At 39.5% G+C, this 23,980-nt stretch overlaps 3 protein-coding genes across 12 annotated transcripts in view; 1 reads left to right on the top strand and 2 right to left on the bottom strand.

The window, feature by feature from the left end:
• Positions 1-83: 83 nt before the first annotated feature.
• Positions 84-13,003, bottom strand: LOC128878234 (excitatory amino acid transporter 1-like). 4 transcript variants are annotated; one of them, XM_054126264.1, is made up of 10 exons: positions 12,679-13,003; positions 12,370-12,530; positions 8,045-8,518; positions 7,128-7,426; positions 4,286-4,686; positions 3,804-3,998; positions 3,537-3,723; positions 2,857-3,285; positions 2,556-2,690; positions 84-2,480 (listed from the first exon to the last, which is right to left on the bottom strand). In XM_054126264.1, exons 4-10 carry the CDS (start codon positions 7,145-7,147, stop codon positions 2,333-2,335), a joined length of 1,515 nt encoding a protein of 504 aa, XP_053982239.1. In that variant the 5' UTR covers positions 7,148-7,426; positions 8,045-8,518; positions 12,370-12,530; positions 12,679-13,003; the 3' UTR covers positions 84-2,332. The 4 variants fall into 4 exon arrangements, with proteins under 4 accessions (XP_053982239.1, XP_053982240.1, XP_053982237.1 ...); XM_054126265.1 differs by lacking the exon at positions 12,370-12,530; XM_054126262.1 differs by lacking the exon at positions 12,370-12,530 and having other exon boundaries at positions 12,802-13,003.
• Positions 13,004-13,266: 263 nt separating this feature from the next.
• Positions 13,267-18,719, bottom strand: LOC128878235 (ubiquitin-like-conjugating enzyme ATG10). Of its 7 annotated transcripts, none has more exons than XM_054126266.1 (5): positions 16,189-16,590; positions 15,165-15,286; positions 14,821-15,061; positions 13,511-13,679; positions 13,267-13,447 (listed from the first exon to the last, which is right to left on the bottom strand). In XM_054126266.1, exons 1-5 carry the CDS (start codon positions 16,445-16,447, stop codon positions 13,357-13,359), a joined length of 882 nt encoding a protein of 293 aa, XP_053982241.1. In that variant the 5' UTR covers positions 16,448-16,590; the 3' UTR covers positions 13,267-13,356. The 7 variants fall into 7 exon arrangements, with proteins under 7 accessions (XP_053982241.1, XP_053982244.1, XP_053982246.1 ...); XM_054126269.1 differs by lacking the exon at positions 16,189-16,590 and adding an exon at positions 15,698-15,725 and having other exon boundaries at positions 13,270-13,447; XM_054126271.1 differs by lacking the exon at positions 16,189-16,590 and adding an exon at positions 18,603-18,719 and having other exon boundaries at positions 13,271-13,447.
• The window catches only part of LOC128878580 (single-stranded DNA-binding protein 3), a 15,710-nt gene continuing 8,513 nt past the window's right edge, over positions 16,784-23,980 (top strand). The window contains exons 1-10 of the mRNA XM_054126870.1: positions 16,784-18,224; positions 19,077-19,149; positions 19,239-19,300; positions 19,383-19,467; positions 19,546-19,587; positions 19,665-19,751; positions 21,705-21,812; positions 22,627-22,701; positions 22,900-22,948; positions 23,722-23,751. Of these exons, the coding sequence (XP_053982845.1) occupies positions 18,169-18,224; positions 19,077-19,149; positions 19,239-19,300; positions 19,383-19,467; positions 19,546-19,587; positions 19,665-19,751; positions 21,705-21,812; positions 22,627-22,701; positions 22,900-22,948; positions 23,722-23,751 (667 nt within the window). The 5' untranslated portion in view covers positions 16,784-18,168. The remainder of the gene's footprint in view (positions 18,225-19,076; positions 19,150-19,238; positions 19,301-19,382; positions 19,468-19,545; positions 19,588-19,664; positions 19,752-21,704; positions 21,813-22,626; positions 22,702-22,899; positions 22,949-23,721; positions 23,752-23,980) is intronic.

Below are 23,980 nucleotides of genomic sequence, written 5' to 3'. Positions count from 1 at the left end.
CGACATCGAAGATGTATCTTTTATTTGCGTATGTTGAAGCAAGTCGGCTGAAAATGCGAGGTATTTTCAAAGACATAGATGTGTCGTTGTTTAGAAATAAGTAATAGCTTTATTGTTACGTCAGTTTGTACATTTATTGTACAAATAAATATTATACAGAATATTTTTAAGCAACTATGGCATTACTTAATTACGTACAGGTACATGAATTCTACTCGTAGAATTTGATTACAATCTGTAACTGTACATCAATTCGCGAGATTAATAACGATAATACTCGTATTCGTTCGCTATATGCCGATATATTAAATAGACAACTTGATTCGGCAACATTTAATGCGGTATCAGCTAGATTTCTTAATAATATTTACCTTCCAACTATTTGATTATTACTTTCGAGTCGGTTAAGTTAAAGGTGACAGTGAAATTTTCAAAGGAGAATAAAATTATTTACAAGTTCTAAACCGCAAGAGTGTGAATGGAATTCACGTTGGGAAAATAGCCAAGTTGCGCTACATATTCAATAATTTCTTTGCAATTCGTTTATATATGTATGTAGTTATTTCGTAGATAGAGTTACATAGATCATTTATTCTTCGAGCTGTGTCACGTTTAGTAAATATGGAAACATTGAAATGAAAACGAACGTGGCCAATATTATGTCGTGTTTAACATTAACATTGAATTCAAGTACACGGAGAATAGAATTGCGTGCATAGTTTGGGTAGGCTTTGTATTCCAGTTGAAAAATATACAGAAAATTCGCTGAATTTTCATTAGTTTAGAAAGACATGATAAAATACATTTCTTTACCGTTTAGTCGATAGTTGAACACTTTTTGTCTAGTCCGGTAACGAATACCTTAAATATACATATGTATATTTGCAAATCGTACATATACTATTAATATTCTTGTTACTGGCTTTCTACAGACGTTACTATGTAGTTGGCAAAGTAACGAAATAACTTGTCTTTTCTGCACTTTTTCCGCGTTATTTTGTATGCATATGGACCGTTCTAAAGAGGGGTAAAAAAAAAGCAAGAAAAAAAGAAAAAAGAACTGAACAGATTCGTAATAGCTTTATATTTTTGTTTGTCAAGATTTTAGGAATTAACAACTACGCGATGCTTTACATCCAAATTTTCGGATTATCGATAGATTATATCGTCATAGATTATACAGCAATGGAAGACAAAGATTAAGGAGATGCATATCGTAATTCGATATACATAGATAGTGACTAAAACTGTCTCTACAACCACTGTATACACTTGGATTTTATACATCTCGGCTATTCGTTTACTACAAAATCAGTATTAATTAAAATAACAATTGAATTGTCTGATAAGATGTAAGAAAAATATCAATTAAAAAATGCCTTTGAGATAGATGATTTTTGAAATATGATTTTTTCTCTCTTTGAAATAAATGTGAAATTTGTCAATATTCGATCTGTCTTTCCATTTTTGCTTTGACTGGTCAATTATATACTATGTATATAGTACGTATAGGTTGCGCCTTTGTTCCCCATTTCGAATATTGAAAATGAGCATTATCAGAAAAAATGTAGGAGGCATGATCGCACTGGTAATCTGCTAATCTGTATCAACACTTGCACGTACGTGTAGAATTGTACATATGTACGTAACGACAATAAATGAATCGGAGGTTGGTCGCGATTTCGTTTAGCCGAACAACCCAACGATTCGAATGTATTAAATAATGGTGTAAGGTGAGCGAAAAAGGACTCGATGGAAAAATAACACTTTCCAACCGAGTCAAAGTGTATATGTATGTATGGTATGTATGGTATGCCACGTGATTCGTATACTCGACGAGTTGTTTCGATCGTAACTCGGTTGCTTTCGTTTGCGTGTTCCCATGTTCTAAATTGAAAATACAATCGAATCAACTGTTGATTCTTTCCATTAAAATTTGACTGGTTGGTCATATCACGCAACACAACCAGCAACTTAATGGAAACGACCATTAAAACATGATCGAATTATTGGATAATTTAGTAGTTTAATCAAACGAAAATGATTATAAAACAGGTAGTGTTTTACAGGTAATAATAAAATATAAAACACTGCCAACTCTTCTATACAAAGAATAACGTGGAAAAATTGTGGGATATTTACGCAATGGAAAAATGAAATATCGATTGTCCCTGTATAGAAAAATGTTGATAATTTCATGGTACTATCGTATCTGAGGCTATCGAGTTGTCCTAATCTGTCGAAATTTGATGGGAATGTGCGAGTAGTTGACGAGCAAAGTGTTAAAGAACAAAGAGATTGTTATTTGTTATGCTCGATACGGATACTAATCTCATATAGACGTTGTAGTGTGATGGTCTGCTCCGTTTTGAGTTTGTCCGTTATGAGGCAACGAAGCCAGCTCGTTTCTACTCAAATAATTCACGATTCCTGCACCGAGTGAATCGCCTACCACGTTCACCGTTGTCCTGCACCGATCTCTGCAAGTCCAGAGAACAATATTCAGATCGATCTCGCGAGATACGTTTGTTCAGTTAACGGACGAAAGAACTTACAGCAACCAGTCGACAGCGATCACCAGGAAAACATCGTCAGCTGGGAGACGAACCGTATCCAGAACCATTACCATCGTGACCAGACCTGCTTGCGGGATTCCAGCTGCTCCGATACTTGCAGCAGTTGCTGTGATGCTGAAATGGGATAAGAATTGGTTAAAAAATGTTGTAAAGCATGTAAGGTAAAAAGTTGGGGATTTAGGTAAAAGAATGTGTAGTAAATGCATGTATAGTAAATTTTGGATAGGAAAAAAAGGAAAAGTAAGATTGTAAAGGAATTCACCGGGAATTCATTGCTCACCTGACTGCTACCAGCTGACCAAAGCTGAGGCTAACTTGGCGTACTTGGGCGATGAAAATCGCAGCCACGGCTTCGTACAAAGCGGTGCCATCCATGTTAATGGTAGCACCTATCGGTAAGACGAATCTGGTGATCCGAGGATCGACGTTGTTTCCCTCTTCTAAGCAATTTATAGCGATCGGAAGTGTGGCCGAACTCGAGGACGTACCGAACGCGGTTACCAACGCCTGTGCCATGTTGGATATGTACAGGTACGGATTTCTCTTCGTTATGATAAAGTACAACATGGGCAAAATTAGAAAACCGTGTATGCAAAGGCCAAACAAGACGGTCAGAAAGTACATTCCAAGCTGTGCGACGACTTCGTCCAGGGACTGCATCTCGGTGATCTTGGCGGCCACCAGAAAGAGCACACCCACTGGCGACAGCCTGCAGAACAAGATTACAAGATTTATTCAGAGAAACATGGAATGCGCGTTTCGTTCGTGGAAAATCTTGTACGAGACATTTCTTTAAATAGTATTATATCGTATATATTTTCGGGGTTGCGTGGAGCTGGCAGTTTACTTTGTGGAAGGTGGTAATAATTACGAGTTCCGACTCGAACTCGATTTCCAGGAGTGTCCAACAGAAAGATCGCGCGCGCGCGCGGCCTGTAGTTGGATGAAATGCGAATTTACCAAATGACCCATTGAGTTATCAACATCATAGCGCCTGATAGGGACTCGAAGAAGAAAAGCAGCGGCTTTCCCTGTTCTTCCATTTTGCCTAGAGTGATGCCTAGCGCTGTCGCGAAAACGACCAGGCCCATGATGTTGGTTCCAGAGACACTGTTCTGTTTTGGCTCCCAGTAGTCTGGATTGCCGGCTTAAAAAGAGCAATAAATTGGTAATAAATGAAATATGTAGTTGTCGGGAGAAATGATGGAAGCTGACCTGATTCCTTACCTAACGTAAGATTTTCTGGTTTCTGCATCTCGGTTCTGTGTTGAGAGATACAGGCTTCCACCAGATTCGGAGGAAACATGTTCCTAACCAAGTCCATCAACGTGTCGACGGTGGAAACATTCTGCGTAGGTGCTTTCGTTTTGACGTGTGGGTTGTTTCCTACACCCGGTTGGATGGTGATTACCAGAATAATACCTGCAAGGTGGAATCGAATAATTCAACAATTATTTCGTTTCATCTGTATTTAAGACGAGCGGTAATCTCGTCTGTCGATGCATTACGCAACGGTGCATAATAATATAATCAATGATCCTTGAAACGGCGAGTCGGGCCTGTCTGAATCATACATATGCAGAATAAAAAAAGAGCAAGTGTTGTTTACGTTACATCTACATGTATAGCAGCTTGTCTGTAAGTGGATAGAGACAGTAAAAAGGAACTTGTTTTTTAAGGAAATTACACGTTTCAGCTACGTTACTCACCTAGTACAACGGCACTGACGGTGGTTACCATGTAATAGACGATAGCTCGAGCTCCGATCCTGCCGCTGAGGGAGAGGTCCAGAGAGCCAATGGCAGAGACTAAACTGGATATGATCAGGGGCAGGATCAAGCTCTTGAGCATTCTCAGAAACAAATCTCCGATGTAATTGATGTACATGATCTCGCGAGGCGTCCATCCCAGCGTCCGCGTATTCCTCAGAATGATACCGAGGATGACGCCACCGACCACACCGCTCACGGTCAGGATAGTCAGAGAGTTGTGCCTCAGACAAGCTCGCACCTTCTCCTGCCTGGTCTTTGGCCTCTTGTTCGGATCCTGGGGGTAATACGACGTTCGTTTCGTGATTTTGCTTTGTGTATCGCTCCCTGATAGTGGCGACCTGCGACAACAAAAAGGGAACAGGAAACTAGAAACTAGAAGCTGTTTAAATAAACCACCATTTTCAACCAGTATTTCTTTGATTTTTTTATTCGACCAAGTAGAATATTCACCGAAATCTATTTATATTATTGTAGAATACGGCTATATTAATATGACACGATTACAAGTTTCCCGGAAAGGAAATTGTCATTCTGAAAGACGACGATTCAGACTCCGACAAAGGGGTTAATTGCGAGAGTTAATCCCTTAACGGTGTCAACTAGACGTAGCTTCTAACGCGGCCAGTTCTATCAGTTAATAAGAACCGTTGGAGGACGCGGCTATTAGAAAAAATACGGAATTGCGTTGCGTAGCGTAAACCGTAGCGTCGGGTTCGTCGAGAAAAACGATCACCTTAACTCTTAACCTTAACCTTAACCTTAACGTCTTTTCTGCATGTCGGATCAACGTTTTTCCCGCTTCTTTATTTATCCACAACGTTCTATCGTTAATTGCACGCTAGATAAATGGTTTCCGTACACCAATTTACTTTTCTTAGATCATCCACAGGGATTCTTTTTCGCCTAGAGTTTCCTACTACACGGACAAATATTAACTGTCTAGACTGTAATTTTAATTGTAATTTTAATACGTATACAAATAGACGGTCTATTTGCATTTCTGTTCCATCCATAAACGTATCCATATTCGATTGCGCGTCAGCCTGTTGCATGCCGCGAGTTGGGAATTTCAATGCGCGCGATAGATGAACGCAAAGATTTATAGTCGAGCAGTCCATGGTAAATGTTTAGATGTAAGGTAGTTGTTCCGAGACTGTAAGAAAAGAGGGGCTGATCAATTTAAATCGAAATAGGCTCGTATGATTCATATTTAATCAAACAACAATCGAATCAACTTTTTTTTATAATATATCGTAGAATCACAGACTAGATTAAAGAAATTCATGGAACGAGCCAAAACGGGCTCTGCAGTCGATAACAGAGTCTCGAGAACGAAAGAATGAAAGTATGAAAATGACGAGTGAATAGTTTGAAAGATATGGAGCTGTTCAAGTATTATTCTGATTTGTGTATCACCAGCAACGGAGGTCGGGACGCGTCGAGTATACAGGAAAGCACGATGATTGACAATGACTTCGGCCAGGTCTGTCGTTAGATACATACATGCGAGTAGAATCCCTGCACACGTTCGAGCCACGTCTTTGCCGAGGCGTGCGCGAATAACCTTTGAATTCGATCGAATTAACTAATCGCTCGACTCATCTGACGTATGGTTGGATTGCATCTTCGTTCCATTGGACCAACATTCCAACCAGCTCTTATTCTTCGTGAATTCGGTATTCCGCTACAACTATTATAATCTTCAAACCGAACAATAACTTTCAACATGTAAACATTACGTTACGATAAATACGATATACGATATACGATATAATCCAGAGTGTATAATAATCAGCTTATTACCTATTACTATACTATTATACGATATAATAAGCTTATTTTCCGACTAATGGTATTATTATTGTCACGCTATTCATCCAATGGACGCTTAGCTAATAATATCGTAGATTCACCTTTAATAACATTTCTTACAAACAACTGTTTGTCGAGTCAAACTAGAATAGACAGCCTTCAGTTTGACAAGCTGAAAGAATGAAAAAAAGGCTGCCGATTCGATTAGTTGTCGTCGCTGGAAATTCTGTAGCCAGGGTCAATTTCAATAAAGGCAAGTTTGCGGCGACCGATGACGATGCTTACAAGTAATACGATCCTCGTGGATCTTGAAACCGATGCGATGCACGCGATACGGAAATCTCGTTGTCGAGGAAAATTGAAGCGCGTAGCCAGGATGGATTTGGTCGAGAAATGGCTGTAAAAGGGCTTGGTTTGGCCAAGCCAAGGTCAACAGCGAGGGGACAAGCCTTTCAACGGATGATCGTCTCTCGTTTAGGCCTACTTAACGCGAGGTCACTCGTAAAGACGCGATAAAATCGTGGCGAAGAAGACTAGCGACCCTTGCCGTCCATCGCGCAACCGATGATTTATGCCTCGATAACATATTAAATACACAGACTCTCCTTGTCAACGGAAACAACAATTTTCGATTGTTTATGTTACGATAGCCAACCACTGTGCGACGCTATCGAGATTTTTTGCGAAACTAGTAGCCGATAGAAATCCCGTAACCTCTCGTTATTTATTTATCGACTGGGAACGAGTGCACGAGTATCATCGTGTAATAGAATTACGTAGGTTCGGTTTACGGGTAACGGAAGTTGGCCAATGATTCGCCGTCGAACACGGTCCAATTGGCGACAACAAACGTCCGCGGCAGGTATTGCTAGTTTACATGCCGTCGTCGAAAAATGGAGTCGAAAGTAAGGTGGAGTAAGAGCAAGTGGTAAGATCGGAAAAGAAGACGTTGGTAGTTGGTACGTACAGTTCAGTGGCGACTTCCATGATGGCTGTGTCGTGCGTGGGCTCTGCGATTACGTGGTGTTGGTATCACGAGGAAAGACGGTGGTCAGCCGTTCGCATAGAGCGTCACTTCCGATTAGCCGGAAGCGGCTGGTACGTGTCGCGCCCCTGATGGGAAAGGGAGGGCTGCGCGAAACGAGGAGAAGTCGAGAGGTTCGATCGACGGTGCCTGATCCTGCTGATCCCGCTGGTTCCGCTGATCTGCTGATCGTCCACCGTGCTGGCCTCCGCCTATTCGCAGATGATCCTCCCTCGATCGTTCTGCACGACACGACAACCTTACTATCGTTATTATTCACCGCTGATACGCGATACGATACACGCTTCTACGCCAACTTTCGCTATTATCGTCCAATAGATAAGAGACAATTCCCTGTCAAAGTGTGCTCGATGGTTCGATAGTTGAGAATTTTAAAAAGAACATTGGCCAATTTCGATACAACATGGGTTGTTTTCGACGCGTCGATTCCCGAAGGAACCAATTTCCAACGAATCCTCCGAATCGTTCCGTCGCGTCGCGTCGCGTCGCGTTACGTCGTCTGGTGTTGAACAAAGGATCTCGATGGTCGGTTTCATCCTACGTTTGCTTTCAAACACTCATCCACGTCATCCAGAGCCTCCAAGTAGTCCAAAGTTAACCTTGGTTCGTTCGGGAACTATGTATCTAGGAGTCTGTCGAAATGTCGCCCTGTTCGTCAATGTCAACGTCAACGTCGAGGTCCTCGTAGCCAGCTAGACACTATGAGAGCTTCGAGGACTTCGAGGGATGGGTAGATAGCGTAAACGCGCACCATCGGTAACCCAGGTTGTTTAATATAATAATAATATCGATATGTAAAATGTAAAATGTAAAATGTAAAATGTAAAAATATTACGTACATGTGGCCCGGCTTGACGCTGGTTGGTATTTGCCCGGGCAGAAGAGGATGTGTGCTGATGGAGCTCTCAATCTGTGCCACCTTGGGTGGTACGATTAGCTATGGCAATCCCCCTACGACGATCTCTTCCTGCCGTGCTGGCCTATCATCGTCAGATACATTACAAATACGCGCAACTACGACCCCATCGAGAGCACCGGGTTATGCGTCGTCTATTGTTTGTCGCCTGCCCTGGCCTATCTCCTCTCTCGGCTCTCGTCTCTCGTCTCTCGTCTCTCGTCTCTCGTCTCTGATCTGCCAACTATCCTCTGCCCTTCCTCCGATCTCTGATACACGCCACACCGTCACGTCAGATCCGTCCCTTCCTTCCGATTTGCACTAAATTCCTCTTCCTCCTGCTTGGCCACTCCAACTCTTGTGCGGTTCTGCGCAACCCTAACCGATCGCGATGCTCGGTCCACGATCCTTCCTCGATCTGTCCAAGGAATATTGGTCAATTGGACAATCGGTGGCGATTTTAGACAGGGTTGGTCGAAACAGACGTGTAAACGCTTGGTGTTTGGTTGGAGGTTTGGTAGAGGGGCGAGGGTTGGTCGAGAGATCGTTACGATGTTGCTAATTCATTTAAACCGGGACCCAAGTGAAAGCTAGCCCAAACTTGATGAGCCGGTTGGTCAAAAGAGAGGACGGCAAGTTGTAAGTTGTAATACTTGAAATCGTTTTTCGCTGACAGGAGGAGGGCTTGAGTCGGGTCAAGTTTGTAATTGATGTAGTTTGAGTCGCGCGCGCTAAATACACCTATTATACCCTATGTAAAAGAACGGATACTTGAAATCTCGATGATTTACATGTAGCCTCGAAAATAAACTGACAAGCTTTGAATCTTGGATCAAACAGACACAACTATTGGAATGGAAATATTTATCTCCAAAGTTAATAATTACGATAAAAGAAACCATTGTTCGTTAACCATAATCTCGAAAGCACTCTCGTTGTTTACCTGAATTTTCGTCCATAACTTTTCAGTTGGTCGAGGCTGCAAGTGTGCGATGCGGATCGATCTCGAGCGAAATCGGTCATTGTCGGACGTTGAAGGACCGCGATACCGAAATGTCGCAAATGGGTCGCTTTCGCAACTCGTGTGTCGAGAGGAAGAAAGCCTCGATGAATATTTCGCGTTCGACTCGTAGCAGAAGGGAATCTTACTTAACCTTTTACTGTCCATCCTACTATCCTATGACACTAGCTGACTTGCTTTTCATTTTTAATCAAACTATCAAAAGTACGTGTATACAAAGGAAACGGTGCAATTTGATCAAAGTGCCGAACCAACGATCCCTGACTGTACATTTTCATTACTTTACGCTCGAATCAATCGAGTCTAACACTCTATAGTCTCCAGTCGACTGCAGTGCTCTTATTTTCTTTCTTTTTTATGTATCATACAAGTAATAGTTTGTTTTTCGTGCACAATGCTCTGAAAACTGATGCGTGGACTTTCGAAAGGTAACCGACCTTTCTCGATCTCCGAGAGGCCCTAATCGATCGGATAGGTTCGTATCGGTTCGGTACCGTTCTCGTAGCCGGTCATTGACCTTCTGCGAATACGAATAGATAGCGTTACGTAATCATTCGACCACAAAATTGCTTACGAAAAAGAGCCTAGTATTTCGTCACTGGAAACCAGCTTGGCAAAGTGGAAAGATGTAAGATTGCGACATCTTGCGAAGGCTGCGAATTCGTTAACATTTTCGAACGAGGATTCTTTTCTCGTGCAGTCAGCTAAGATCTTTGGTAAAAAGTAAATATACCAAAGGATCGAACAGTTGATTTATAATTTATACATTCGTAAGATGACGTTGACAGACTCGACAACTATACCTTGTATGTGTACCGCTACCGATCTGTAATCGATTCAAACTTTTAACACTCTTGTTATCTTGCCACCCTCTTACCACCAATGTCTTACTCTCGCTTACATAAATAAATAAATAAATAAATAAACGGAATAAACAAGTACATAGGCCATGATTGGTAAATGTGGGTCACTAGCACGTTGGATTTCTGTTCATCTTACAGAAAATAACTCGTCGTCGGTAAAGAAAAGTTGGCCGACACGATGCTATTCTTACAATGCCTCCCACGACGAAATTTGGCAATGTTTCGTAAACAACGTAAACGTTACGCAACGATCGTTTAAGCGATAAATGATGAATCTGACGGATTCGTAAATTAATCTTCTAAATTGTATTATTTATTAGCGTAATCGAAACGATAGATCCTTTCGAAGCAATAATCATGATCGCAGGTATTCGAGTTGAGCTGATCGGATGTACATGGATGAATCTATGGATATACGCGTAAATTAAACATTTATTCATTTGCGTTTCTCGGCGCCACGCGATTACAGCGAGCAGATTACGAGTTGATAAATTGAAAATAACTCGACGACTAGGTAGGATGTTTGAATTGAACGAGTCAAGGTACGCGTTTCGTTCATCGAATGTCTGATCGTACGGTAATTATTTACTTTGTTGAGTTTATAGGTGTCGAGGGCAACAGGTAACAGGTAACAGGTAACAGGTAACAGCGAAACCAATTTTTCGAATATTCCAATGAAAACTTTCTTGTATGTACTTCAAACTACTTCAAAGTCTACCATATGCACTCCTATATTCAGATTTCAACTTTGTACGTTATAGTATGGTACGATGAAGCAACCCAAGCAACGGCACGAGTCTACATTGTCAGGTTCGTTTAAATGAATTAGACGTATATCGTGATTCCATCCAAGACCCAAGACTATCGATCAGGCGACAGATCGATCTGGCTTTTTTTTCAACGCAGTTCGATCGACATGCAGCGGACATGTAAATTGGCTTTAACGTGGACCGGTTTCAAAGTGTTGCACGATAATGTTCATTCATTTATACTACATAAAATACCCCCGCAACTACGAATTACCGGCAATTTAATGAACGATTATAGAGAGAACCGGATCGTGACGCAATCAGCTGATGATACACAAGCAGCGATGGGATCGAAAAGTGGCCGGAAGCATCGGATCCTCCTAGGAGACCATTCTTTCTTTAACATCGCAACTACCAAACTTACAACTTGCCATCTCTCAACCTCGATTTTCCTTATTCCAAAAATTCTTTTGCCATTTCTACGTACAGAAACCGACATCTAATGCTTCGTTGTGTTATATTAATTAGGTAAATGGGCTAATTTTGTTACTACGATTAACTAAACGAGACCATGCTACCCTTCGCTCGTTACATGTAATTATATCGGTAAATTGCTTGCCCTACATGACCAACAGATTTCATATCGAGCTCGAAGGAACTCGATTAACGAATGCAACTTTCCAAGATAGGAATAGGAAGCTACTTTCACCGTTGATAAATCAGAGAATAACATATACGATTTTCAACTCTTTATTTCTCAACGTCAACGTCAACGTCAACAAGCTGAATTTTCGCGCTCTGGAATCGCCAGCCGCACTTGTCTCTACGCGTGCGCGCTAAACTAAACGTCCGTTTCTCTTTTAGTTACGATCGATTTCCTTCTTCGAACACTTTTTTTACTACGATAACCGATTTTCTTAAACATTTATATCTGCGATAAATAACCAAAATTTATAAGAAATTCCTCGTTACCTCGTTCTTTATCATCGGTGAAATAGTTTTGAAATTCTTTCCCAACAACTACTACGTAGTCTGTTACCGGAACACCAGAACACCAGATACAAAATTTAACCAATTGTACCTAATCGCAACGTACCTCTATTATGAATCGCCATAATCTTCAATTTTACACGGATCTTGTCAACAATTTCATGCTTGTGCTCGTAATCGTAATCGTACATTTCGCGAGACTAAAAAGAGTCTATTGCGCGTTATTAACGAACACCAAGGACCAACTCTAGGTAGGAAATAGAATTTGATTTCATGTTGATGAAACGAGGGCTAATGAAAAATATTTTTGAATTGTACAAAAATAAATTAACAAAATTATCAGAAAAATTTGTCTCTGGTGCAGGATAAAGTAAATGAGCGGCAGGAACGCGCGAATTTCAATAGTCTACGATCTAATATTTCACGTGTTTTATGTCTCGGCTTTGCCAACAAATATATTTCTCAACAGCAGCGTGTCAAAAATAACCGAAAATTAATATCTCTCGGTCCTATTGTGGCAACTCTAACCAAATGACATTGGAAACCCCCTACGAATGAAAATATACATAGGTAAAAGAGAGAAAAAAATACTGTAATAAAATAACTTATTCGACTAAAAATATGGCCGTCTGTTTGCTAACATTACCTCTCCAACGATGAATATCATCGAGAAACGAAAATAATAAATAGTGTCTACTACGTAGTGCGTAGACGCTTCTCGCGGGGACAAAAGTAACGATGGATTTTTTTATATATCCCCTACACTCTGACGATACTCCACTCAAGGGCACTTGACTCACTTTCAAACTTAAAAAGAGAAAAAGAATTTCGTGGTGCATAAACGATGCTTTATAGTCCCAAGAATAAAATGCAGTTAGTCTTAATTGAAAGGATCCCGTTCGTATACATCTCGATCATCGATCTCTTGATTCATCAAGTAATCTGAAATTCTTACCTCGACCAACCTCGCTCAAGACCCTCTACTTTTTCTTTCTTTCTTTCTTTCTTTCTTTCTTTCTTTCTTTCTTTCTTTCTTTTTGGATTTGGAAAACACTTCGCGTGCACAATAAGTACGTACCGATTCCGCTCGAGACGAACGCGTACACAAAAACGTACGATTGGCAGATGTTTAGCTACTAAATTGTAACAGGCTCGTTTTGGCTCGAGCAACAAGAACAGCAGCGATGTGTAAACACGGCGATTCACTCGTATCGCGCTTTCGTGTATACCCTGCGATGACAGTCGCGGGACTGTGCCACCTTCGAATGCGTGTCGTTTCAGCTAAGCGTTCGAAAAGCGCGCGGGTGGTGGGGAAAGGTGTCAAAGGGCCGAAACGAACGAATTCCATGAGCCGCGCAGTGCGATTGGTCGAGGCGATGGAGCAAATTGCGCGAACGCCAATTCCGTTCCGTTACTTCGATACGAGCCTCGGCCAATCGACGACCAACGACTCCTGCGCAGAGGCGGTAAATCCTGACAATTCCATTGTTCAGGGCGCCATCGAAATTGAGAAAATACAGGAAACATAAATCGACATTCTATCCAGTAATTGCGAACGATAGTTTTCAACATATATTTTTATTAAACTATCAAATGTCTTACACGTGAAGGAATCTCGTTGAAATCTACAATCTTACAAAGTCAGTTCACAATACTCGGGTTGTAGTTTTAGACCAAGTGCACCAGGGCCGACAGTACTCAACCAACTGACCAGTTTATTTTTGCTAAAGTCAGGAAGAAAAATTCAGTTATAACCTATAATTCGATTCTTTTATCGGTTCACGTACCTTTTACATGTTATTTTTAACAGCTCGTGAGACATACAGGGATGCAAATGTAAAAATGGTGTGCCTAATATGGGATGTATCGATTGCGATAATTCCATATAATTTAACGGTGTACCGTAAACAAACGATTGAGCCTCTTCGACAGTTATTGGGTTGATGCCAGGGAAATCTATAAATATCGATAAAGACCCAACTATTTCAATCTCTAGTATAAATCTATTGACAAATTTTTATTTCAAAGAACATCTCGAAAAAGGAACGTGATATCGCCAAGATTTTCACCGTTGGAAAAATTGCAACTTTTATGTTCGACTGAAAGTGCGATTCCGAATCGAGGTACGCGGGAATAGTGGCGCACTCAGACGGAGCTACAAAGAACCAATTACACCCTCCTGCTACGAATATCCATCTTTGAACAATTGAAATCATTTATATTTATGTGTAAAGTTAAATGAAGCTTGTCGAGCGATAATCTCCAAGTAGGACGTTTCGAGCTACCGATATCTCCGCGATCAATTTTCAAAACAGTCGTATACAGAGTCCCAAAATTTCTGTAGTGGGCCAAGTTCCCTTCGAGAAGCCGAAATGTTTCCTGAATCGACCACTAGCAAATCGGCGCTATGATCGCATACTAAACGCAGCCACGTAGGTAAATAAACTGAAATCACGAATTCAGTGACAACTTCTAACCTTAACGCACCGTTTCCATCAACTAATAAAGTGTCGCGAAAACTACTTGAAATTGTCAGCCATTCTTATTATTACTGTTCATTTTTAGGTGCATTTACCCTTTCTACATTTCTGGATACAATCGAAATATACGCCTTTCATAGAGATACATAATCAATAACGCGGCAACGATCAAATTCGCAATAAAGCAATAAAGTTGGTAGAAATTGTCAGTAGCGAGATCTATTTACTACAATTGGGGGAGAGTGTTCGAACGCAAGAATCCTCATAAAACGTACATTTCCATTGTTTCTCGGGTCTTTCCCCTTTAGACACTCTTGTTCCCTTTGCTCGCTGTGCTTAGCCTAGTTCAAGATGGGCTACAATCGAAGGAACAATCAGCATTATGTCGCCTGCCACTTCCAACGGGTGGTACATACCAGATTAAGGTCTAGTGGTGATCAGAGAGCGATTGTAATACAAGTTTCATATTTTCATGATTAGACGTTGTAAAATGAACGACTTGAACGAAATATCGCTGAAAACGGATTGCTATCACGAGGAATACGAAACAAGGCGGAGATAATCGTTATCTGGAAGGTCTTTCCAATTAAAAATTTGTCCGACGTATGTACGCTCACCTGACTTCCATCCATTGAAATACAATACGGGAACGCTGTAGCTCATCGACCATAGTATGTGATGTTCCTTGACCAATGGTTTCTCGATTGCAGAGGACCCTTCGAATGGGTCCTGTTGTAACTCGAACTTTAAATCGTCGTCGACATTGTTATTTTTGTGTACGGAACAATAATTTAAATCGTTATCGGCAGAAAGAAAATGTTTCTTTCGTCGAACGATATACGCTCCCCCTGGCACATCCTATTTAACATTTCCAATATAATCGTTTTAAATTTCATTATACGTAACGATATACGATTACAACCATCCTGGATATTTCAAGCAAATAGAGAATTTCATTCACCTTGTCACCTCGAAATTCCCATCCATCAGAGATCCTATCCGACATTTGCAAAAAGATTTCAGCATTTTCGAGATATTCGTCCCATGTAATTGTCCCTGGGCCATCCATTGATATTTGCACAACTAAATAAATACGATAAAATATATATCGTTACGTTATTTTCAAATGTAATTAATTTGTTGTTTTTAACGTAATGGTTCTCTTCATCCCCACCACCCACCACCCACCACCCATCACCTCCCCACAAATTCACGCCAAGCTAGTTTCGAACATGGGAACGATAATAATGATAATACGAGCACGATAATCAATATTTTAAGCAATTACGTATCATGACATTGTTTACGAAAATGACGCTCTGTAGGGTAAATTGTAAATCGAAATGTTACGCGTCGTAAGATGTACTGTACAATGAACGGGAAGCGTGTACAAGTATCTAATTATACGTCTATACGCGTTATGAAACTTGGATTATCGATAATATGAAAAGTTGAAGAGCGTTAGAGCAATGAAAACCAAATCTTTAGCTCAACAGTTTCTTCTCATTGTTATCCATGCTGCATTTCATATGTCCAGACGCTATTTGTGCTCGCTCAACGTGATCAAAAATTTAGCAAGTAAAATCTAAATTACTTAATAATTTCGATCGATAGTTCAGAACCACAGATTATTTATTATACGATATTTGATCGCGATTGTGTTCGTTAGTTGTACAATCTCAATTGCTATTTCTCTGTCTCCGTGAAACGCAACGTTTCGAAATTATCTCCGATTCTGCATCGATTTGCAAAATGAGGAGTCATACGTTAATTTCATGACAAAACTGAGAAAGGGGAAGCTGTACACCCAAAGGAATGGCTTGTCTCTTTTCTGCCCGACCCCTCGACGCTCAGTCAATTGTCGCTATTTTGCATCGGCAATGTTCGGTGGTGTTCGGCCGTGTTCGGATAGACCCCGCTATTGGTGTACATGCGCCGATAGCTTGTATAACGTATGCGTGCTTCGTATATGTATACAGATGTACCTCTCCGTGGCAGCGATCGGCATCCAATAGCACGTAGAGTTTCAATCAGGAACGTAACATCGATAGGTGCTTTTGCTATTATCGTTTCACGCACAGTAATAAAAGGGATACGTGCGTAAACAGTTTCCACTAATAATGTATGCCCCACGTACAAGGCTTCGATTAATAGTACAAAAATACATGTAGGGTTCTGCATTGAGATTAACGAAAAAGAAATAATATGCAAGTTTAGAAGTTTGCATTTTTGGACTCGAAACATTTCGAAACATTGAGAAATACAAAAAGAATGGGTGGTTAAATTTTGAAATCGTAATGCACATTTTAAGGGGGTCGATCATATTTTTAATACGCGTGCTTCGTTGCAGAATATCAGATTTATTTATTAAGAAAAACGATGATCGTTTACGATCTTACTGGTACAACTTAAGAAATTTCGTACAATTTTGGAATCATGATAATTATTACAAAAATATCGAATATATTCCCAGACGGAATATATTTTTATAGAATAATATTTAAATGTTACATTTGGGTTTAAAATGCTTACAGTATACGCAAAGTAGCAATACTCGATTACTCGATGTATATTTACTACTAAATCGTGCTTATTACATTCGTTGATAAAGAAATCAGAAAGGTACTATTACAGGCGCCGAGATACCTTAGACAGCTACCCCACCGTACGGCCCTGTCGTGAAAAGCAAGGACTGCGCGCGCAGATCTCGCAAGCGTACGTAGATATGGACGAAGAGGGAACGAGGCAAGAGTGGGAAAGAAATAGTCGGTGGTCTCGTGTAGCTGCGCGCGCGCGTGTGTGTGTGTGTGTGTGTGTGTGAGTACCTTGCGTATCACGGCATACGGCGTGCACACTTTCGAGATACGTTCGTGTTTACACGAAAATAAGTTCACTCGTATCGCGCGCGCACGAGAGCGTGTGTAAAAACGATACCCGCGCCTCGTCTTCGTTCACTACCGGATAGGTAGCTACGATAGAAAAACACGGAAAGTAGAAAGGGCCGTAGAGAGGAGGGCCCGTATCAAACCGGCGGCATAACGCGTAATCGAGGATTTTTGGAATCGGTATCGCGTCGAAGCGAACTTTACGGAACGAACTGTACAACGACGAGGTGAAACGCGAGTGTGTGTCCGTCTGTCTGTCTGTCTGTCTGCCTGTACTTTATAGAAGTGAGGCGGGACGGAGGGGGCGTGGTGAGGTGTGGTGAGGGGCTGTACGGTGAGGTGCGGGGTGCGGTGAGGTAAGGTGAGCGGCGAACGGAGCCGAAAGAGAGCGAATAGAGTAAAGTGACCGAGCGCAACTTCGGTGAGAGGACGCGCCGTCGTTTACGGACCAATTGAAACAAGACGTGAGGCGTTATTGCCGGGTTTGTGATTAAACAGTGAAAGAACTCGACAAAAAGAAAAGGAGAACAAAATACGGCAAAGTGAGCTATCGTACCGGGGGGCGGGAGAGAAAGAAGAGCGCAAAGTCTGCAAACGATGACGACGCGCGTTCGTTCCGCGGTCATGCGTCCGCAATTCGCCGAGCCATGATGCGGAATACTGTATCTAGTTAATCTAGTATAGGCTGCTGGCCGCGGCTGTGGCACGACGTGTTCGTGACGTGTGTGCGACCGAAAGTTAAAACGATCTCGTTTCTTTACTTTGTCACTTCTTTTACGTTGAACGAGTGCGCGCGCGCGCGCGCGTGTGTTGTGCGTGTGTTGTTTGTGTACGCGCGCGTATGTGTGTGTGTGTGTGTGTGGGCGCGAGAGCGTTTTTCTACATCGTTCCTTCGGAGACCGAGAGAAACAAAAAGAAAAAATAAAATAAAAAAAGAACAAAAAACAAAAAAGTCGACGGGTACGTTTGGGTTCTTCCTTGTTCACCGTTCCCGTGCGGGATTCGCGGTGGTGTCGGACATTGCTGGCTGGGACGATACGGTGGTTCTGTTTACACTGGAAAAATTGACAGTCTTCGAGGATGTACGCGAAGGGGAAGGGGGCCACGGTACCCTCGGACAGTCAAGCGAGAGAAAAGTACGTATCGTTTCGATCCAAACGTGTAACGCTGTGTCAGAAATGCCAAGAGAACAAAAATTTATTTGCCGATTGATCGACCAGTGACTCCATTTTTTTTTTCTCTATACGGGGCGTGCGTACATATATCCGTCGAGTCCGAAACCGAAGAATCGGATTACTGATTACAATATTCGTCAAGTTTGTCAGCTCTGGCTTCCAATGTTAATCTGAATCGCATCGAGAACGTTTAATACGCATCGTTGCGAGATTTTGTGTTATTCTGAATGATTCGAGATTATGCTCGATCTAGTTACGAATGATTTTCGAAGAACCGGTTCGAAATGGTCCATCTTTCACGGCTGTTTCCAAGAGACATTCGCGAATCGAATTATTTACCTGATCCCTGGCTTACCGCAATATGCCTTCTCGTAAATTTTGAGTAAACTGTATGCTATGACTCACTAGTAGAGTTACTTGTCTCGCCAGCCAGGCCGATTGGACGCCATGTTTTTATCGTTTGCAAACCGAGAAGTGGCATACGCAAAATATTAGTACGATGACACTTCATACGGCAGCACTGTTTTGCTTACGCGACGTAACGTGCATTGGAAAGCCTCGTTCGTTACAATAGGAATCGACAATATATGCAGATCCCTTACTTTCTTTTTTAGTTTTTGTAATCGTACATTTCGCGAACATTTCAATTTTATTCGATGTAAAATTTAGACATTAGTATAATTTTATACATGCAAGATTTTTAACTGTTATTCTACTATAATTGATCGAACGTAAGCAGCACGCAAACTATTAATTTTTTTAAGCGTATATATCTTTCTTGTAATCGTAATGTTTCCATTCGCAATGTTTCAGATTAGCCTTGTACGTGTACGAGTATTTATTGCATATTGGCGCACAAAAAGCAGCACAGACATTCTTATCAGAGGTAATCATTTTGACTTGATCTATAAGCTTAATAGAACTATCAAAAAACAATTAAACATTATTATAATTGTATCATATTTTGTCACACAGATACGATGGGAAAAGAATATCACTCTCGGGGAACCACCTGGATTTTTACACTCTTGGTGGTGGTAAGCATAGACTACTATATTACATGAAGTACATTTTTATTTTGTAGCAAATTTCCAGGCTAAATTATTGTAAATGTTTTAGTGTATTCTGGGATCTATATTCTGCAGCACCAGAGCGACGAGATTCTTGCGAACACAGCAGCGAGGCCAAAGCTTTCCATGACTATGTTAGTGTATACATTTATATTATTGTATAACATAATATATATAATGATTATTGTACAAACTTTTTTTGTGACCCTCAGGGCTTTGTGAACAGCGGTTATGGAGTCAATGGCATTGCTCATGTAAGTTAGATTGCATTAATTAACTAGTTAGATTTAAGTTATGCCGTAAAATCAAAATAACTGTAATATGATTGCAGAATGCTGGTCCGGCGCCTTCTCCCATAGGACAAATGCCACCAAACGATGGCATGCCTGGTGGTCCAATGCCCTCTGCATTCTTTCCAGTAAGTTTTTGTATATATTTCTATATAAGTGACATTATTACGTTATTTAGGTGGTTTCAAAAAAATAATTTATACTTAGGGAATTAATGTACCCTTAAATTTTTTGATTACATTACTAAATCTTTCTTTAAAATTAAAATGTATGTTTCGCGTGTCAATAATTATTGAACTATACATAAACCATCAAATTCTTTCAAGTGTATATAGTAGGTGTTTGTATACATATCTGTGTATGTGTATACAGGAAGAGGAGAGCAAGAAAACGAATGAATGATCGAAAGAGAAATAGAGTTACATATATCAAAGTTGCCTTAAATATATTTAAATTTCGTTTACGTAAATTTTCACCCTGATATATGACAATGTATGGTTTACAATTTATTCCTTAGGGTGAATTATTATATAATTTTCATAATTATAAAACTGAAAGAAAGAGGAATGAAGGAATCGAACATGTTGACTGTATATAGCATATTTCATTAGTACTTATATGTATATACATAAATATGTATAAATACTTAAATATCTGTTATCATTGTTATGCCTAGTTACAATTCTCGTTCATTATAACTGTACACTTGATTCAAAGCTGATAATATTTTCTTAAATGTTTTACACCTAACACGATACATTTTAAATAACCAAAAATTAAATTACATAAAAATAAGGACAATAATAATTAATAATATTTTACATACTATCTGCGTATCGTTAATAAATACTCTCTGAGTAATAAAAATGAATCTGTAGTTGTAATATTAAATTGATCATTTAAATAACACTTTATCATAGTAAATGGAATTATTTTTTATTCGATAGTTATTTCATATGCAAAGATTTTATCGGAGATTAAAATTGATCTACCATATATCGTTATTATTCGTTACTACTACAAATATTTTCGCATGAGCTAAGAAAACGTGTAACATAATACTCTCACGCACAATTACGTTCATTTAATATATGTAAATTGTACGATATGCAGCATTTCAAATATATTAGTTTTGAAACAAGTGTATGTTTAAATAAGATTCTCATGCCATGCTTGTCTACACTGTATCTATGTACTTATTTTCTCTCTGCTACGTATCTAACACTTGTATGTGCGTTCCTATACCATTTTCACTCTCTGATCTCCTCTCTGCATAAATCAGGTTTCGGAATATATACCAGGAAAGATATGTATAGATGATAGAAAATAGTTTTAGTTCTAATACTTTTGTACAGTAGGTATCCACAAATCAATAGTTTCCTACCATGTGCTCATTTAATTTTCATGCAAGATCTTTACGATAGTCTTCTGAATCGTACTATTTATTCACACATATTCGCAAAATGTGTTTGCTATTTTTCTTTTAACTACTCTGATAGTTCCATATTTTTTTATTAATAGATATACAATAAATGTTACTAATTTGAGTCTTACACATGCAAGCATGTACTATTATTCGAAATGATATTCAGATCTTATCTTTGATTATATTTTAATATTTTATAAATGAAACATTCGGGAACAGATGTAACATTTCTTATAAACATAATTATTCTATATCGTAAAGGTGACGAATATCAGCTAAAGTCACATTGTTTAAAATATGTTTAATGTAAAAATCCACTTAAGTGGGAACCTTACAACCAAGTCGAAATTTTCAAAACTAATGTTTACAGTGAGCAGATTCTAATATTATTTTCAATTATAAAGATTGTACCTGCGACAACCTGTATAGACTGTATAGGTTGTGGTAGTATCGTTTAAAGAAAGTTGCATAAATTTTGTTGGATTAAAAACTTACTTGTAACATTATATGATTCATTTTCGTAATTATAACTTTTAGATTTTTAAGGTGCCGACCGACATAGTATTAACACAATCATATACCCAAGCCTTCTAGTCTAGCTGTTGCCTGGATCGCAGTGTTGCTACATGTCTGTCGTTTGCGTTGCTTGTTGCAGAACAACTCGACAATGCGACCATCTCCGCCCACACACCCCTCATCACAGCCATCCCCCCAGCACCCCCAGCCACCCCCGCCCCCACACTCGCAGATGATGTCCACTCAGGTAAGCCTCATTCGACACGTACACTGTCACTCATGGAGAATCACTCGATCCACTTTCATTACACCATATCATTGTGTACCTATGACTGTTTGCTCGAAGTTGCTTCCTTTTCCTATCAAAGTTACGTCTACTCTGCAACTGTCAGCTTGTGTTTTTCTCTCTCTCTCTCACACACACACACACACTTTTTTTTTTCTTAAGAAAAAGAAAACAACGAAACACCCAAATAGAACTCGTTGAAAGAAGCTTCAATAGACACGTTAAATGGTAGTTTCTTAAGCACAAATTTATGTCTTTATAATTTTATGGATACACGATACACTAACGATATTTAACAGTAAAACGATACTTTTCTACGATTTAGCGTGCATAAAATATTAAAATTATCATGCATAAGTAGTTGTTATAAGAGCACAATGGTAGTAGTGTTGTTTAAAAAAGAAAATTGAAAACAAGGTAAGAATGTTGCAATATTATGTCATATAAATGCTTAATTTTAAGGTAAGATTTGCTATAAATGTACATCATATTTCGATTCACTTTAACGTGTCTTTTGCTAAACATGGACCATTATTGTTTGTAATCCTACTCTCATATTAATATATCACGGATACTTAAAGTACGCTGTGATGATTCTCGATGGAATTATCGATATCGTATGGCCTAACATGCGATTAATTGCTTATTGCGACTGCCTGGTGTGCCAGTTTTGCGATGTACAATAGTTGTGAGTCGTAATTGTGCGTTTTACTTACACAATGGACCTTCGACTTGTCATTTGCTTAACGTATAAATTTCTAAATTATTGTTACAGTTCATGGGTCCGCGATACCCTCCTGGACCAAGACCTGGAGTACGTATGCCACAAATGGGAAATGATTTCAATGGGGTATGTATAATTATCATGTTTCGTATGTTTCTTTCAACTGATACGTGCGTCAGTGTTTCTGAAACTGAGATTTGAAAAGTTCCCCAAATAAGAGTCCATTAAAAATGTTTTCAGTTTACAGTTTGAGAAACACCGATGTATGCGTTGCGATAGATATGGCTTCAGGACAGTTGTTTATATGGTGTTGTTTTTGTTTAGCCACCGGGACAACCAATGATGCCAAATAGTATGGATCCCACTAGGCAAGGTAAGAGCTCATTTATATGCTAGATCCACATTGATTTTTTTTTTTCTGGCATTGACAATAATTGCGAGAGGAGAATGGCATAGACGCATGCATACCAAAAACCACACAGCAATAAATAAATAAGTAATTATTAAAAGTGGATTGGATTGCTGTGATGTGGAGTGGATTGGTTTTTGAATTGTCTAGTTACATGCAGTGGTGTAGTTTTTAAATGGAGCAATCGAGTATAATTAATATTCCATACTTTTACATAATTCAGTACATGAACAGAGATAAGATATTCTTGTTATTTTTTCAAAGTAAACTCAACTAAAATGTCAATAAATCGATAAAGAGTATGTTTCTACATCGGAAATACTATTGTATTTTTACGATACTGTTTAATTAGAGAATGCTTTGCTTTCAGAGGTATTGTTCGACGTTTTTTAAATCCTTCTTAGAAAGCATTGAATATAGTACGAGAAATGGAGATATTTAGTATGTATTAGTATTGTCCTAAATATTCATGATTTCATTGTGTTGCACAGATAAGCATGTCAATAGAAAATCTAATGTCGGTATGGTTTCTGACAATGAAAACATAGACGTCGGATTTAAAACCAGTATTTGTATGTGAGATTTGATTTGTCGATATATACTGTAATAATATATTTTCACAGTTAAAATGTATTTACATCTATATTGACTATGCGACCGCAAAGTAACTAGACCTTACCGCCATCAACCTGACCTTACCTACCTGCCGTACTAATGTGTGCTCTTGTGTTCCTCAGGCGAAGCTGGAGAATTTGTAGGGTGGCAAGGTAGGAAGCAACCCAGCAACCAAATCACACTCACATGACTTAGTCAAACCTAACTTTTAATTTTTCTCCTGCTCGTTTTGAAAAATGTTTGTTTTCACTTTCACGAATAATCGCACTAGCTTCGTTTCTATGTAAAATACTTGCTCATCCGATCTTGCACCCAGTATGCCAATCGCAATTTAATATACTGAAACATGTGTTCAGCTTCGTTTATGAGAAAAAAAAAAAA

This window comes from Hylaeus volcanicus, chromosome 6, assembly GCF_026283585.1.
Source record: "Hylaeus volcanicus isolate JK05 chromosome 6, UHH_iyHylVolc1.0_haploid, whole genome shotgun sequence".
NCBI lineage: Eukaryota > Metazoa > Arthropoda > Insecta > Hymenoptera > Colletidae > Hylaeus > Hylaeus volcanicus.
The sequence above is the reverse complement of the archived record's forward strand: the minus strand, read 5'-3'. Positions and strand labels throughout refer to the sequence as shown.